The sequence below is a fragment of the Arvicanthis niloticus genome, chromosome 3 (genome assembly GCF_011762505.2).
Source record: "Arvicanthis niloticus isolate mArvNil1 chromosome 3, mArvNil1.pat.X, whole genome shotgun sequence".
Lineage (NCBI taxonomy): Eukaryota > Metazoa > Chordata > Mammalia > Rodentia > Muridae > Arvicanthis > Arvicanthis niloticus.
The window spans coordinates 63,781,287-63,794,503 of NC_047660.1; the positions used below are offsets into that span (position 1 = coordinate 63,781,287).

The 13,217-nt window shown below is 47.5% G+C and overlaps 1 protein-coding gene across 2 annotated transcripts; it reads right to left on the reverse strand.

The window, feature by feature from the left end:
* Nucleotides 1–749: 749 nt before the first annotated feature.
* LOC117706355 (dehydrogenase/reductase SDR family member 4) lies at nt 750–12,904 on the reverse strand. 2 transcript variants are annotated; one of them, XM_034499310.2, is made up of 8 exons: nt 12,585–12,904; nt 11,449–11,626; nt 6,474–6,575; nt 3,812–3,882; nt 3,669–3,720; nt 3,260–3,394; nt 2,761–2,816; nt 750–1,276 (listed from the first exon to the last, which is right to left on the reverse strand). In XM_034499310.2, the coding sequence occupies exons 1-8, from the start codon at nt 12,713–12,715 to the stop codon at nt 1,162–1,164; spliced, it is 840 nt and encodes a 279-aa protein (XP_034355201.1). In that variant the 5' UTR covers nt 12,716–12,904; the 3' UTR covers nt 750–1,161. The 2 variants fall into 2 exon arrangements, with proteins under 2 accessions (XP_034355201.1, XP_076787106.1); XM_076930991.1 differs by lacking the exons at nt 11,449–11,626; nt 12,585–12,904 and adding an exon at nt 10,683–10,805.
* Nucleotides 12,905–13,217: the final 313 nt, after the last annotated feature.

Sequence of the window (13,217 nt, forward strand, 5' to 3'; positions counted from 1 at the left end):
TGAGCGCTGCAGTAGCGGCGGAGCCCGCTCCCGTCAGGGGCGGCTGCGCGAGCGCTCCTCCCCCCGGCTACTGAGCGCTGGGTCTCCCGCCCCTCCCGGAGAGTTGGCCAATGGAGCATGCGCGCTGAGCTTCCGAGCCGCGTGAGACCCCGCGCGCGCTCGCGACGACCCCTCCCGCGGGCTACCTCGTGAGAAGCCCAGAGCGCGGCGCCTGGTGTCCGAGCTATCTCAGGGGCGGGGTGCAGCGTTTCTACTGGCGTGCCACCCACGCTTCGGCCACCCGGAGCAGGATTCTTCAATTTCTTTGTTTATGTGCCTCGGCACCCCCTCCCGGGGTCATCCTTGTATGGCCCCGCCCTCCCACTCCTTCCAGCTCAGGAACCGTCCAGCTCGTCCTTGCTGACCCTGGAGGGAACTCTGAATCAAGGGCGATGCTGCAAGAAGACCTGTCCGAATGTGCGGGAGGGAGTTGGTTCTTTTCTGCTCGCTAGTCTAGTCTCGGAGATCCCCGTGGCGTCCTTGGCACCGTCCCTGGGGGTGTGAGGCTAAGAGTAGCACCTGGGAGTTCCCGAGCCACCTCCCCCCACAGCTGGCAGGCAGCTCCGTGGCAGGCAGACACAACCACCCTTGGGCGGCAAGCTCAGCCCTTGGAGATAGGGGGGAGGGCTAGGGAGAATCCAGAGATTCAGCACTGCCTAGACTTCTCAGATACACTAAACACCTCACATTGAGAAATGAACACACACTGATTCAGAGCAACGCGATCATCTTCATTTTATTTGTACCGTATATGTAAATTGTTAATGTCCATCTCTGTTCAGATCCGTCCCTTCTATCTCCCCTCAGAATCTCCAGAGACTCCAGGGGATGAGAGGGATTTGATCTTCACGAAAGTAGCCACAGTCTTCTCAGCAAGCCCTCTTTCCACTACCTATCTCCCCAGCTCCCCGCCCCCTCCCCAAAGCCGGTTTCAAGGCCATAGCAACAGCAAGGATGCTCATCTGACCACACTTTGACCACAGGGAAAGCAGGAACTTATCACTGGGCAGAGCTGATTTTGTGAGGTGAACAAGATGTAAGGCAGTGGCAAGGAAGGGCGACAGAGGCAGGGTGGACTGTGCCCTCCCCACACACTTGCCCTGGTAGGCTGTCTCTGGGTCCTCAGAGGCGAGAAGGAGTTCCTCCCCCCACCACTATTGTCTCGCCATTGATGTAACTGGCATCTTCAGAGCACAAGAAGGAAACTATGCCGGCACAATCCTCTGGTTTGCCTAGCCTGGGAAACAGGAACCAAGAAGAGAGCAAATGTCAAACAGGCTAGCCTCTCTCATCTGCCCCACAGGGCATGAAATTTGCTTAAGAATTGTCAGGTGGGAGCTGGTGAGAAGGCTCAGCAGTTAGGAGCATTGGCCAGCGCTCTTCCAAAGGACCCAGGTTTAAGTCCCAGGATACACACAGTTCACAACAGTTCAAAACTCCAATTCAGGGGTGTGTCATGCCTTGTTCTGCCTTACAGGGGCAAGAGCATCAGGAACACAGACACACAGACATACATGCAGGCAAAACACCCATAGGTATTTTTAAAATTAAAAAAAAAATTAGGTGATTTTTCAGAACCACTGTGCAGACTTTTTTTTTTTTGCCTATTAAATAGGGTGGTTATGATTATGTGGCTATAATTTATAGAAGCATAAATACTGTATCCTGCAAAACCGTGTTATATTTAAATATGTAAACACTGTTTTTAGATACTAAAATGCAAGGTCAGACCGATAAAATGGTGAACAATTATTTGATGTTTCAAAAGAAATTATTTCAACATGTATATATACTATTCGAGTGTCAGAGAGTCTGTGTTGATAAGAAGTGGCATGATCAAGGCAATTCATTTGTACAGGTTCAATGTACAGAACCTCTTCAGGGATCTATTTTTTTGTCCTTTTATGAACACATTTGTTTTATAAGAATGTGTTAAATCACATCTAGAGGTATGAGGGACTGGAAGACCTAGTGTTTCTCCAACCTCTCTGCACGGTGTAGTTACCTGGAAGGGTTAATAAAAAGAAAAGGAAAAAAGATGTATAAATTCTACCATGGGTCAGTTGAAGAAGAGTCCCTGGGAGTGTGCAGTAAGCAAGTGCACCAGGGAAAGCTCCCCTAGACGCTTCAGATGTGCAGCCAGGATTCAGATACTTGGGGTTAGATCACTCACTGGGGGCTTTAGGATGGCAAGACTCTGTTAACTGAGCGTAAAGCTCATGCTTGACTTTGGGAGGACTTGAGGAAGTGTGGGAATGTTTGGACGAGTAACGAGGTAGGCACTGCCAGCATGTGTCCTTGAGGGGTCAAGCTGGAGCAGTCAGAAGGCAGAGAGAGGCAGTGGACCAAGAGCAATGGAGACCTAGCAAAACTGTCTGGGGAAGAGAGCAAGTCCCACAGGCATAGTCTGGGGCTTTAGTACAGCTTCTTAGTGGATTTATTTGGATTGTAGGAACATCAGGCTGAACTTCGGAAACACCACTGTCTCCTGGGTTCTGGTCTCCACAGGTGCCAGAAGAGGCAGACAGTGGCCGAGAGCTCTGCTTTGAGCTGGCTCTAATGCCTTTGGTTTTTGTAATGAAAGCAGCATCTTTGGTCAGGTGACAGGAGTGATAGGGTCTATGAATCTGTGATGTCAAAAAGGAACGTGCTGTGTTATCTGTGGGACTGAGAGCCAGGGGAGAGCTTTCTGTCTATCCACAGTAACCCTAACCTGCTTACCTTCTGATTTGCAGGGTTTCTTTCATGGTGTCCTCTCTTGCTTTCTCCTTCCACAACTGTGGGAAGAAGGGAAATACTTTTATGCGCAAGAAGAGGAAAGCAGGGAAGAGAATGGAGGGAGCTCTGTCCCATAGCCTGTTAGGGAAGGATTCCAATGTCCACCTCTTGTTGCTTTTCCACTCTCTTCTCTCTCTACTGCCAGCCCTCTACTTCATCTTTTCAAGTCTTATTCAGGTATCTTGCTAGGTCTCCTCAGTTCTCATCCACTTTAGGAGACAGGATACAGTACGGGTGCAGTCTGAATTCCTGGCCCTGCTTCACTTGGTAGAGCCAAGTAGGATGGGGGATGTGGGCTTCTGGCCTGGGAAGCTGTCTGGTGAGGACATGGGTATGAGGAAGCACAGGCAGTAGGGATGGAGGTGGGGGCTGGGCTAAGACTCGGGCCTAGGCTTCCCTATTCTTTCAAGAGATCTGGGGGTACAATGTTCTTCCTTCTCACCACACTGCTGAAGCGAGTCTTGATGAGTCCAGGCGCCAAGCAGTTCACTCGAATGTTCTTCGAGGCCAATTCTGTGGCAAAGTTCTTAGTAAGACCCAGAATAGCTGTTTTGCTAACATTGTAAGGGCCCAGAAACTAGGGAAAGAAGAGAGTTGATTTCGTTTGTTAGTTTGTAGGGTCGTTTTTGGTTCTTATTGTACAACAAGGCCAGGAGCCCAAAAAAGCACCTCCTGTTAGGGAAGGTTGCAGTCAGAAACCGCCGTGCATTCTCATATAGGTTAGGGTTCACGGAAGCAAGGTGTTTCTCTTGTGGGAGGGGACTTGGCAGAATGATGCTAAATACTTCTTTGGGCGGTGGGAGGGGTGGATGGTGTAGGAGGGAAGGCAGGCAGGAGCAACAGGTACTCACAGGGAATCGAGCGTAGCCTGCTATGGAACCCACAATCACCACTGAGCCGCCTCTGAAAAGGAAAGAGAGCTGACCCCCTTCAGCATAAAGAGCGCTGCCCCTGAGGGGACCCCCACACCCGAGCTTCCTCTCAGTATCGGTACCCTCGTTTTTCCATCTCTGGCACCACCGCTTTAATCATCATGGCTGTAGCAGTCACATTAATGCTCAAAACCTGAAGGCGACAGAGAGGAAGGCAACATAAGAAGATTGTCACAGGGGCCCAGCGATGAGAACTCACATGGTCTCTGAAAATGCCTGTTGGGGTTGATAGAAACCTCGGGTTGGCCTAACAATGGAACCACTTAGGGTTCAAGGTTGAGTGGGTGCCTCTCACAGCTCCATTAAGTAGCTGGTGGCACATCAGGTTAGGTGAGGCAGAATGAAGCCAGTTCATCTCTCATACCCAGCTGGTCCACAGGCAGCTTGACCTCTCAGGACTACCTGCTTTGGTTTTGAGCTGGATTTTTGTACTTTTTCCAAGTACGGAGAACCTGGAATTGGGTCATGGCCTGGACCTACACTACAGTGGGCTGTGATTCTCTAATTTATTATTGTTTTTTTTTTTTTTGAGACAGGCTCAGTCACTGAACCTAGAGCTCACTGATTCAGATGACTAGTCAGTAAGCACATACCACGGTCTGTTTTCCCTAATGCTGGGATGACAGGAACATTGAAGGTCTGATGTCTAGCCTTCATGATTTTTACAGCAAGTATTTTGCTGAGCTATTTGCCCAGCCCCTGGGTCTGTCTTCCTTCCTTCCTTCCTTCCTTCCTTCCTTCCTTCCTTCTTTCTTTCTTTCTTTCTTTCTTTCTTTCTTTCTTTCTTTCTTTCTTTCTTGAAAGTATGTGTCTCTCTCTTTGTGTGTATGTGTGTGCGCGCGCGTGCGTGTGTGTGTGTGTGTGTGTGTGTCTCAGAGGTCAATGCTTAATGTTTTCTTCTATTGCTCTCCACCTTGTTCTCTGAGGCAGTGCTACTGATTCAGCTAGTCTAGTTGGATGGATAGCAAGCTCTGGGGATCTGGTTGTCTTTACCAGTCTGCACAGTCCTGCTTAGAGGCTCATGAACTATGTTGGTTTTCAGGTGGGGCTTGGGGAATCTTAACCCAGGTCTTAATGCGTGTGTGGCAAATACTTTACTCACTGAATCATTTCCCAGCCCCTATTTTTGTTTTTAAGCGAAGCATTGCAGACTTGACAATGCTCTTGGCCCAAATGCTTTCCCAAAGAATAAGAATTTCCTTTCGCATAATTACTATCCATTATTATACCCCAAAAAAGTAACAGTGACAGAATTTTATATACTATACCACCATTTTACAGTATACACTCTAGGCTATATACAGGGCTTTACAGTATATAGTCTAGGCTAGTCTTGAACTCACCATATAGTCTATTTACTTAAATTTACAGTGGTCCTTCTGTCTCAGCCTCCTAAGTACTGGGATTACAAGTGTGTGTCTCAACACTTGGCTTTTTTCTAAATTTTCTTTTTAAAAGATTCCAGAGCCAAGCATGGTGACACATACCCTAAATCCTAGTATTCTAGAAGCTAAGGGAGGAGGATTGCTAGTTCAAAGCCAGCCTGGGCTATTTAACAAAATTCTGACTTAAAAAAATAAGGAAAAGTAAAAGGAAAAGAAAAATCAGCAGGGCTGGAGTGATGGCTCTGTGGTTAAGAGCACTTACTGCTCTTGCAGAGGACCTGAGTTTGGTTCCATCACTTACAGGTTGGTTCACAACCATCTTTAACTTTAGCTCCGTGCTATACAACGCCCTCTTCTGGCCTCTGTGAGCATGCATGTGGTATACAGACACAAATACAGACAAGACACACATACAAATTTAAAAAATAATAAAAAAGCCTTTCAAATAAAAAGGAGAAGAAAAAAAATCACCAAGCTACAAACTAATTTAACTTTTTTCCAAAAGATGATTCTTTACTTTAAAAAATACTATAACCAGAAACTGGTTCACTGAAGAACATTTTGGCACTTTGGTCTTTATGTCTGAAGCTCTGATAAACTACAATATTCTTGCTATCCTTAAACTCTCATGCTGGGAAATCCACAGGGGATCCTAAGAAATTTACCATATCCAAATCATGTGGGAATAGTGACTTAGAAAACAAAGACAAATACTACAATTAAAGCTTTATCATCAAAGGGTATAGATCGACAAACTACATTATGAATATGATGTGATAAGACACGTTCACCTGAAATCTCCTAGCAATTTCAATAGAAATTGAACAATTTTCTTGTTCAATGTCAGTTAGGAAGAGAAAAGGACATGTCATATCCCAAGGCTGTATGCTATAAAGTGTCAGTGTTTGTAATTCCACCAAAATTGGTATTTCATTCAACAGCAGCTACTAACATTCCCAACTAATGAAAAGGCACTCTTTCCCAACAGCCGAGGAGGGGATAGGTGGGTGGGTAAGTTTAAGCAGAGTAGTTATTATTGGTCTCTTAGCTACCATATTTCTACTGGAAATAAACCAGGAAGAAGTGCACGGGTGAGCAGCCTAGGGAGAGAGAGGTGGGGAAATGAAGCAGATGCGGCTAGCATAGAGCCAAGGACAGACTCAGCAAGGAAAAAACAGAGGGGGAGGAGCAGGACACTGGACTCTAACCCTCACAAATGCTTTACCAAGTCCACAACAGGGTGAGCCCTTCACACATGCCCTGGAGGAAGGCAGGGCATTTTCTAGGCCAGCCAAGCTTGGGCTGAGGCCAGTCCCTGGTTGCCTTCATCTCCTCTTACCTTGTCCCACACCTCCTCTGTGACATCCATTAGATTTCCAAAGAAAGGGTTGACAGCAGCATTGGAGACCAGGATATCAACTCCCTGGTGAAGCTTCAGAGCCTAGAGAGGAAGAAGGCATGATTCAGGGCTTCAGCTAAGAGATGGCTGCTCCTTTGTCAATGTTGATATGGAATTTCTTCTTGGAAGCAGTTGTCAAATGTCTTTCTCGAAGCACATTCTCTCTAAAGGCCCCCTGAGGTCTGATGACATTTGAAGCCTTTATTTCTGTGCATCTCCCAATCTGCCTGTTCTTTGAAGGGCGTCTCTGACCCCTCCATCTTTCCTTTACACTTCTCTTTATTCAGTTCCTCCATCCTCACACCTTCACCTTTCACCTCAAATCTATTTCTAGATCTCCTCTTGAGTCCCAGCTCCATTTCCTCAAGCACCCACTGCTCATTTTCTTGAATACGTTGCCATGACCTCAAAGCTGGCCTGTCCACATGTAACCAAATGAAGAGAGATCCTGGGAAAGAACTGTTCTAGCCCAATTTCCTCATGGTGGAAGTGATGACACCTAGGTCTGAGGAAGTTCATTTTTCAAGATTGTAACTCAGCAATCATTTTGTAGAGGCAACTAAGAGAGGGAAGGTCCACTCCTTTGGTGTTTGGGAAAAGTAAAAGGATCCCCCTACCTCAGGTTACAAAGTGATGGCTGAACTGAGGCCAGACTCCAGTTCTAGCAGAGAGCTGATTTCTAGGAGCCTTCTGCAAGCAGGTCGGGACGCATATGAAGCAGCTGTGCAGGAGAAGTGTGCTGGTGGAAACACTAGCCCGGCTCTGAAGCAGTAAAACACTCAGCTTTGATATCATTTTCTCTTCTCTTTTTTGGCCCAGAAGTACAGAAGAGGCAAGGCAGAGACTGAGGCTTAAACTGAGAAAGCCAAGAAAGGAGGTATCTCACCTTCTCAGTAAGTTCTAAGTAGGTGGTGAAGGCCAGGGAGAACAGGCCGACAAGCATTGTCAGGAATTAGAAGCTATCATAAAACCAGGCTTTGTATTTGCCCAGACCAGGCAATTTTGAAGCCCTGGGCAAATAGCATGTAATGGGCCCTCAATCAACTTTGTGCCTCCAATTTGGCAAAGGAGGGGTGTCATTAACAATGCGCACCATCTGCCAGCTTCTCCTTTTAACTAATTATTCTTGCTAACTAGGTGCTAAGCTCAGTTGTTTCTACACTGCTAGAGGAATACCCAGGCTGTCAACGTGTTCATTTAACAAAAATTTAAAGTCATAGACTCCACTAAAACCACACCAATGCACTTGTTCATGCTCTAAATGCTGGTATTGTAGCCGAAAGTCTCAGTCGCCTGCTTTTCCTCTGCGTGAAAAGCCTGCTGACATGTGACAGGCAAGAACAGAACAGAAGGAAAGTGATGTGTGCCATGCTCTGTAACTGTCTGGAAAGGGGAGAGGGTATGGACTGAGCCAGAGGGTGTTTGCCGTCTTCTGGCTTCTGTCTCCCTCCCCTTTCACGCCTGTCTGCAAACACAGGGGAGAAGCCTTTGTTGACTGAGCATCATAGAATCATACATGTTCATGAGAAACTGTGTATGAGAGTCTATGCTTGTGATCCCAGCTCAAGGGAAGCCAAGGCAGCGAGTCACAGGTTCAAGGTAGTCTGAGCTATAGAGCAAGACCCTACCTCACAACCCCAATCCCCAATATAAAAAGCCACCCTCCAAAATGCCAAAAGAGAAAAGACCATGTTGATGACCATCAGACTTTGTTTTAAACTGTACAGTCACACTAGCGTGCTTTGGACTGGTCTGTTTCAACAATTATTTATTTTAAATTTTCTTCTTCTTTTTTTAATGATTTATTTATTTATTTATTTTATGTATATGAGCACACAATTGTTCTCTTCAGACACACCAGAAGAGGGCATCAGAACCCATTACAAATGGTTGTGAGCCACCATGTGGTTGCTGAGAATTGAACTCAGGACCTCTGGAAGAGCAATCAGTGCTCTTAACCACTGAGCCATCTTTCCAGCCTCAGGAGTATGATCAAGTGGGGAGCCTGGCTTGTGCCACCACAGCACTGCCTGTGGACTGTGGTGCAGAGTGGGAGGCTGTGAGAGCTGCAGCCACCTTTGGGGAGCAGTTGTTTTCACTGCAGGGTAACAGCTGACACAAAAGAACCCCTCAAACTGCTGATGGTCACTCTGTGACCTTCCACCCTGACATCCGCTGTTCAGCCTTCCCAACAGTTTTTTCTTTTAAGATTTTTACATATGTGTACGTGTGCGTGTCTATGCATGAGTATACTTCTTCTATTCTCATTTTATAATGTAACTCGTGGTTAGAAAAATCTCCACACTGTCTCTTGAGTAACCCATACTGGTCCCTTAGCCACAGCTCTAGACCGGGATGACAGCCAACGGCCTCCTCACTGATGTTCTTGGTCCAGCATCTTCTGCATTCATTGTCACTACTGCCAGATTATCCTTCTGTAAGTCAGTTTCATCTTGCTCCAAGCTTCACGTGGCTTCTATTTGCTTCACAACTATTGACACTTTTTCGGGAGCCTGTGGAAGTCCCTGAACCCCACCCATGCAGCCCTCTTCCGACAGGTCTAGCTCTTGGCTGAGGACTGACAGGGCTCCCCTCTTCTCTTCAGTCCTTGGCTGTTTGCTCATATTTCAGGGTCACTGGAGCCCTGACCTCATCCTAGCTACCTAGTACTACTCACTCACTCTTCAAGGTCTGACTCAAGCTCCACTTCAGAGCCAGGGCTGCAGGATCAGCTAGGTGGACTTGCTGGGGGCCAGAGCATGCTTTTCTAATAAGGCTTTTCTTCTTTTCCTGTGTATTTGCATGTTCATATGTGGGTGCATATGCGTGTGGAAGCCTGAGGTTGATATCAGGGATCTTCCTCGGCTGCTAGTCCACCTTATTCTTTTGAGTCTGTGTCTGTCAATCAAACCTAGAGCTTGCTTTGAGACTGGAATTACGGGTGAGCCCCCAGATACACCTGGGACTTATGTGGGCCTGGAAGTTTTAGTCTTAGTCTCAGTCCTTGACGGAGCAAGACATTTGATAGCTGGACCATTTCCCAAGTCCCTCCCCACCTCATAGGATTTTGACATGAAATTGTGCATGGCTCTGGTTTTGACAATAGCACCGTTGTGTGTGTGTGTGTGAAATGGCTGTCACTAATCGGCCTTTACTTCTCAAGACAAACACTATAGTCCCAGGCTCTTCCAGCAGCCTATGGCAGGCAATGCAAACTTTCTCAGACTCATATCTGACCCTTTGCAATGCACATTTAAGATTCTGTCCACAGTTCTTTAAAAATCAATTAGATTTATCTTGGGGCTGGAGAGATGGCTCAGTGGGTAAGAGCACGGGCTGTTCTTACAGGGGACCCTGGTTGGGTACTCAGCACTTGTATGGTGGCACAACTGCCTGTAACTCCAATTCCAAGGGATATGGCACCACCTTCTGACCTCCATGGGCATGGGACACACATAGTGTAGAGACACACATGCAGGCAAAAAATTCATATGCATAAAATAAACATAAAAAATAATGGAATTGTCTTATTTTGTCTGTCACACTTTAGTCAAGTGTTAGGGCCCCCTCTTCCAGGAAGGCTGCCCACATTATTTCTGCCAACTGTCTGATGTGTTCACACATGCTGTACTTTCTCAGTGCTGGTGGGTCCTCCCTTGGATTTTGGGGAATAGTGCACACCTTGAAACTTGGGGCGGGGGGAAGACACTCCTCTGCAGTTTGATTTATATTTTCTTACACAGCTGGAGACTGGTGCCAAGTGTCAAGTCTGATGGGCTTAGACTAAAGTCTATTTGGGCACCCAAGGCTTGGCACTACATAAATGGGGGATGTTTCTGGTGCTCTTGTAGGTGTTGAAAGGGTAGGCCTGGCCTGAGTTACAGGTTTTTCCTTTTTGGATGATGAGATGATCCAGTCTCTGTAAATACAGGGAGAACAGTCCCTGCCTGGTGGAGTAGCCTACACTTGTACTTCCAGTATTGGAGCAAGTTCATGGCTAGACAGGGTTGAAAAATGAATTATAAGAGGCAGGCAGATTTCTGAGTTCGAGGCCAGCCTGGTCTACAGAGTGAGTTCCAGGACAGCCAGGACTACACAGAGAAACCCTGTCTCAAAAAAAAAAAAAAAAAAAAAAAAAGAATTACATACCACTTTAGCTCCAGCACAAGATCCTGGCCCCTCTAAAACAAACCAAATCAATGTCAACAACAACAACAACAAAAACCACATAAGGTTCTGAACACAAGATTGGTTCATAGCAGGTGAATGAAACACAGTGAACTGCCTCTTCCCAGTGCCCAACAGCTCTGTGAGCCAAAGAACAGGAGAGCATTTATTAACTCAGACCAGGGAACCAGGAGCAGGCATTTGTGTGTGTGTGTGTGTGTGTGTGTGTGTGTGTGTGTGTGTGTGGTGTCTAAGGGATCATGCAAGGTTGAAGGACCAGAGTGATTTTTGACTCTCTGGTTGGGAGAATCTGGTTATGCTTAGACTTTGGGGTGCAGACATAACCGAAAAGGGCACACGATAAAAATGTATTGGTGAGAGTCTGGAGAGATGGCTCAGTAGGCCAAAGGATGTACTTTTCTCATAAAGGCCCCAAGGTCAGTTCCCAGCGCCCCCATCAGGTGGCTTATAACCACCTGTAACTCCACCTTTAGAGGATTTGAGTCTCTTCTGGCCTCCACAGGCACCTACACGAACAAGTACTTCCCAACCATACTCGCAACGAAACATAATAAAATTAATGTTTAAAACATTATTGGTAGACTAGCTTGGGTATGAGCGTTAGGGTGCTGGCAAGGGTCAGCATAGGTTGCATCTCACCAGTGCTCTCTTAGATATCAGGCAGGAGGGCACAGGCTGCCTCCCTTCTGCCACGCCTTGGCCCAGCTCCCATATCCTGCCTGCTCACCGTGGTTACCAGCTTTTCTCGATCCTCTGCCTTCCCCACATGGCACACGATGCCAGTCACACTCAGACCCTCTCCCCGTAGTGTGGCCACTGCACGGTCCACATTCTGCTGTTTACGGCTGCTGATGACCACGTGGGCCCCGTCCTCAGCCAGACGCCTGGCGATGGCAAAGCCGATCCTACAAGCGCAAAAGGAGACACACTGTCAAGGTCTCTGCTGCAGGGAAAAGAGTGAGAGCACACGTGGGCTTTGGACCCTTGCTCTCCCTGTATTTGAGCTTCACGCATTTCTACTAGGTAGAGGAGGCTTAACAGTGAAGGCAGAAGGACAAGCTCAGATCATTTTATTATGATCTTGTCTTTTACCCCAGTTCCCAGAACTGACATCACCTACCACAGCCCTCATGACCGGTACTGTACTTATATCCAGTTGGGACAGAGGGGAGAGAAATGGATGAGTGTTCAGTCATTGCCATGGCAGTGGCTTAGGGACCTTGTCAGAAGGAGCCCATATCCCCAGATATCTCTCTAACCACACTACAACCTCAAAATTCTATCCTTTGTTATATTTGGGGGCCTTCACCAAAAAGTATGGCTCAAAATGTAAATATCAATTACGTATTTTATCATAGTCAGATGTTAGCTTTTCATATACATCTGTATTCCAGATTTTCAGGGAGCTTTAATCTACCAAGGTCCTGTGGGGATTAAAAAAAAAAAAAACTGGATAGTTGAGTCTGGTGGGTGAGATGGGCTGGGCACGGAGGCCAAAATATACACACTGAAGTAAAGATATGGGCACAGGATATAGGTAAGGGGTGAGGACTCTGGGGAGACTTGACTGGTTGGTTTGGTCTTCCCAGACTCTAGGTGGAGCTGTCGATTGGGGCAGCCCAGAAGCAAGGGAACCTGGGTCCACCTGGCAGAGTTTAGCTGTCACAAAGCCGAAGGAAGGAGTGACACAAGGCTAGCCCGTGGCAGAGCCTGGTCGGGGATTCGGAGCGATTTCTGGTCCACCATGTGGGTTTCCTTTTTCTCTCCCGGGAAGGCCTTTGGCCGCATCTGAAGCTCCAGGACAACAGTCCAGGAGTTAAAGAGTACTTGTTTCTGGATGGAGACTCTGGCTCTGGTACTCACCCGTCGGTGGAGGCTGTGACCAGGGCCACCTTATTCGCGAGAGGGTTCTGACGAGTCAACCCGGAACTGGCCATCCTCACCGACTTCCACGCTCGAGTCCAGCCACCTACCAGCAGTCCCGCTTTCTGCATAGTTCAGGCCGGGGGGCTGGGTTGAACTCTGCTAGGGGAGGGGACAGTTCAAAGGGCGGGAGGCTGGTCTAGCTGCGAGCGTCCTGCCTCTCCAGATTGCTTGTCTGGCTTCCAGGACCTGCTCCGCGACGGCCCGGGACGAGGCGGGAGCCGCGGCGGTTGCGAGCGCTCCCTGCTGGCGCCCCGCGCCCCCTTGCCTGATTTGGGACTCCCGGCAAATTCTCAGTCCAAGTTTCCTGCAAGACCACCCACAAGGCTTCCCAGGAACCCTCAGCTTTTCGCATGCTCCAGCTGCTCCTCACACATCCGTTGGCCCACCTTTTTTGGGGGTGGGGACGTGGGACAGTCTCTGTAGGGGAAGCTTTGAGATTTTATTGATTTATTTTTGTTTCTGTTTTGCTTCCTTAAACTCCAAATAATTCTTCCTTCAAAAAAACAAAATAAAACAATCAATCAAACAAACAAACCCTGGGTTTATATGCAGGACTGCACAGATAACTCA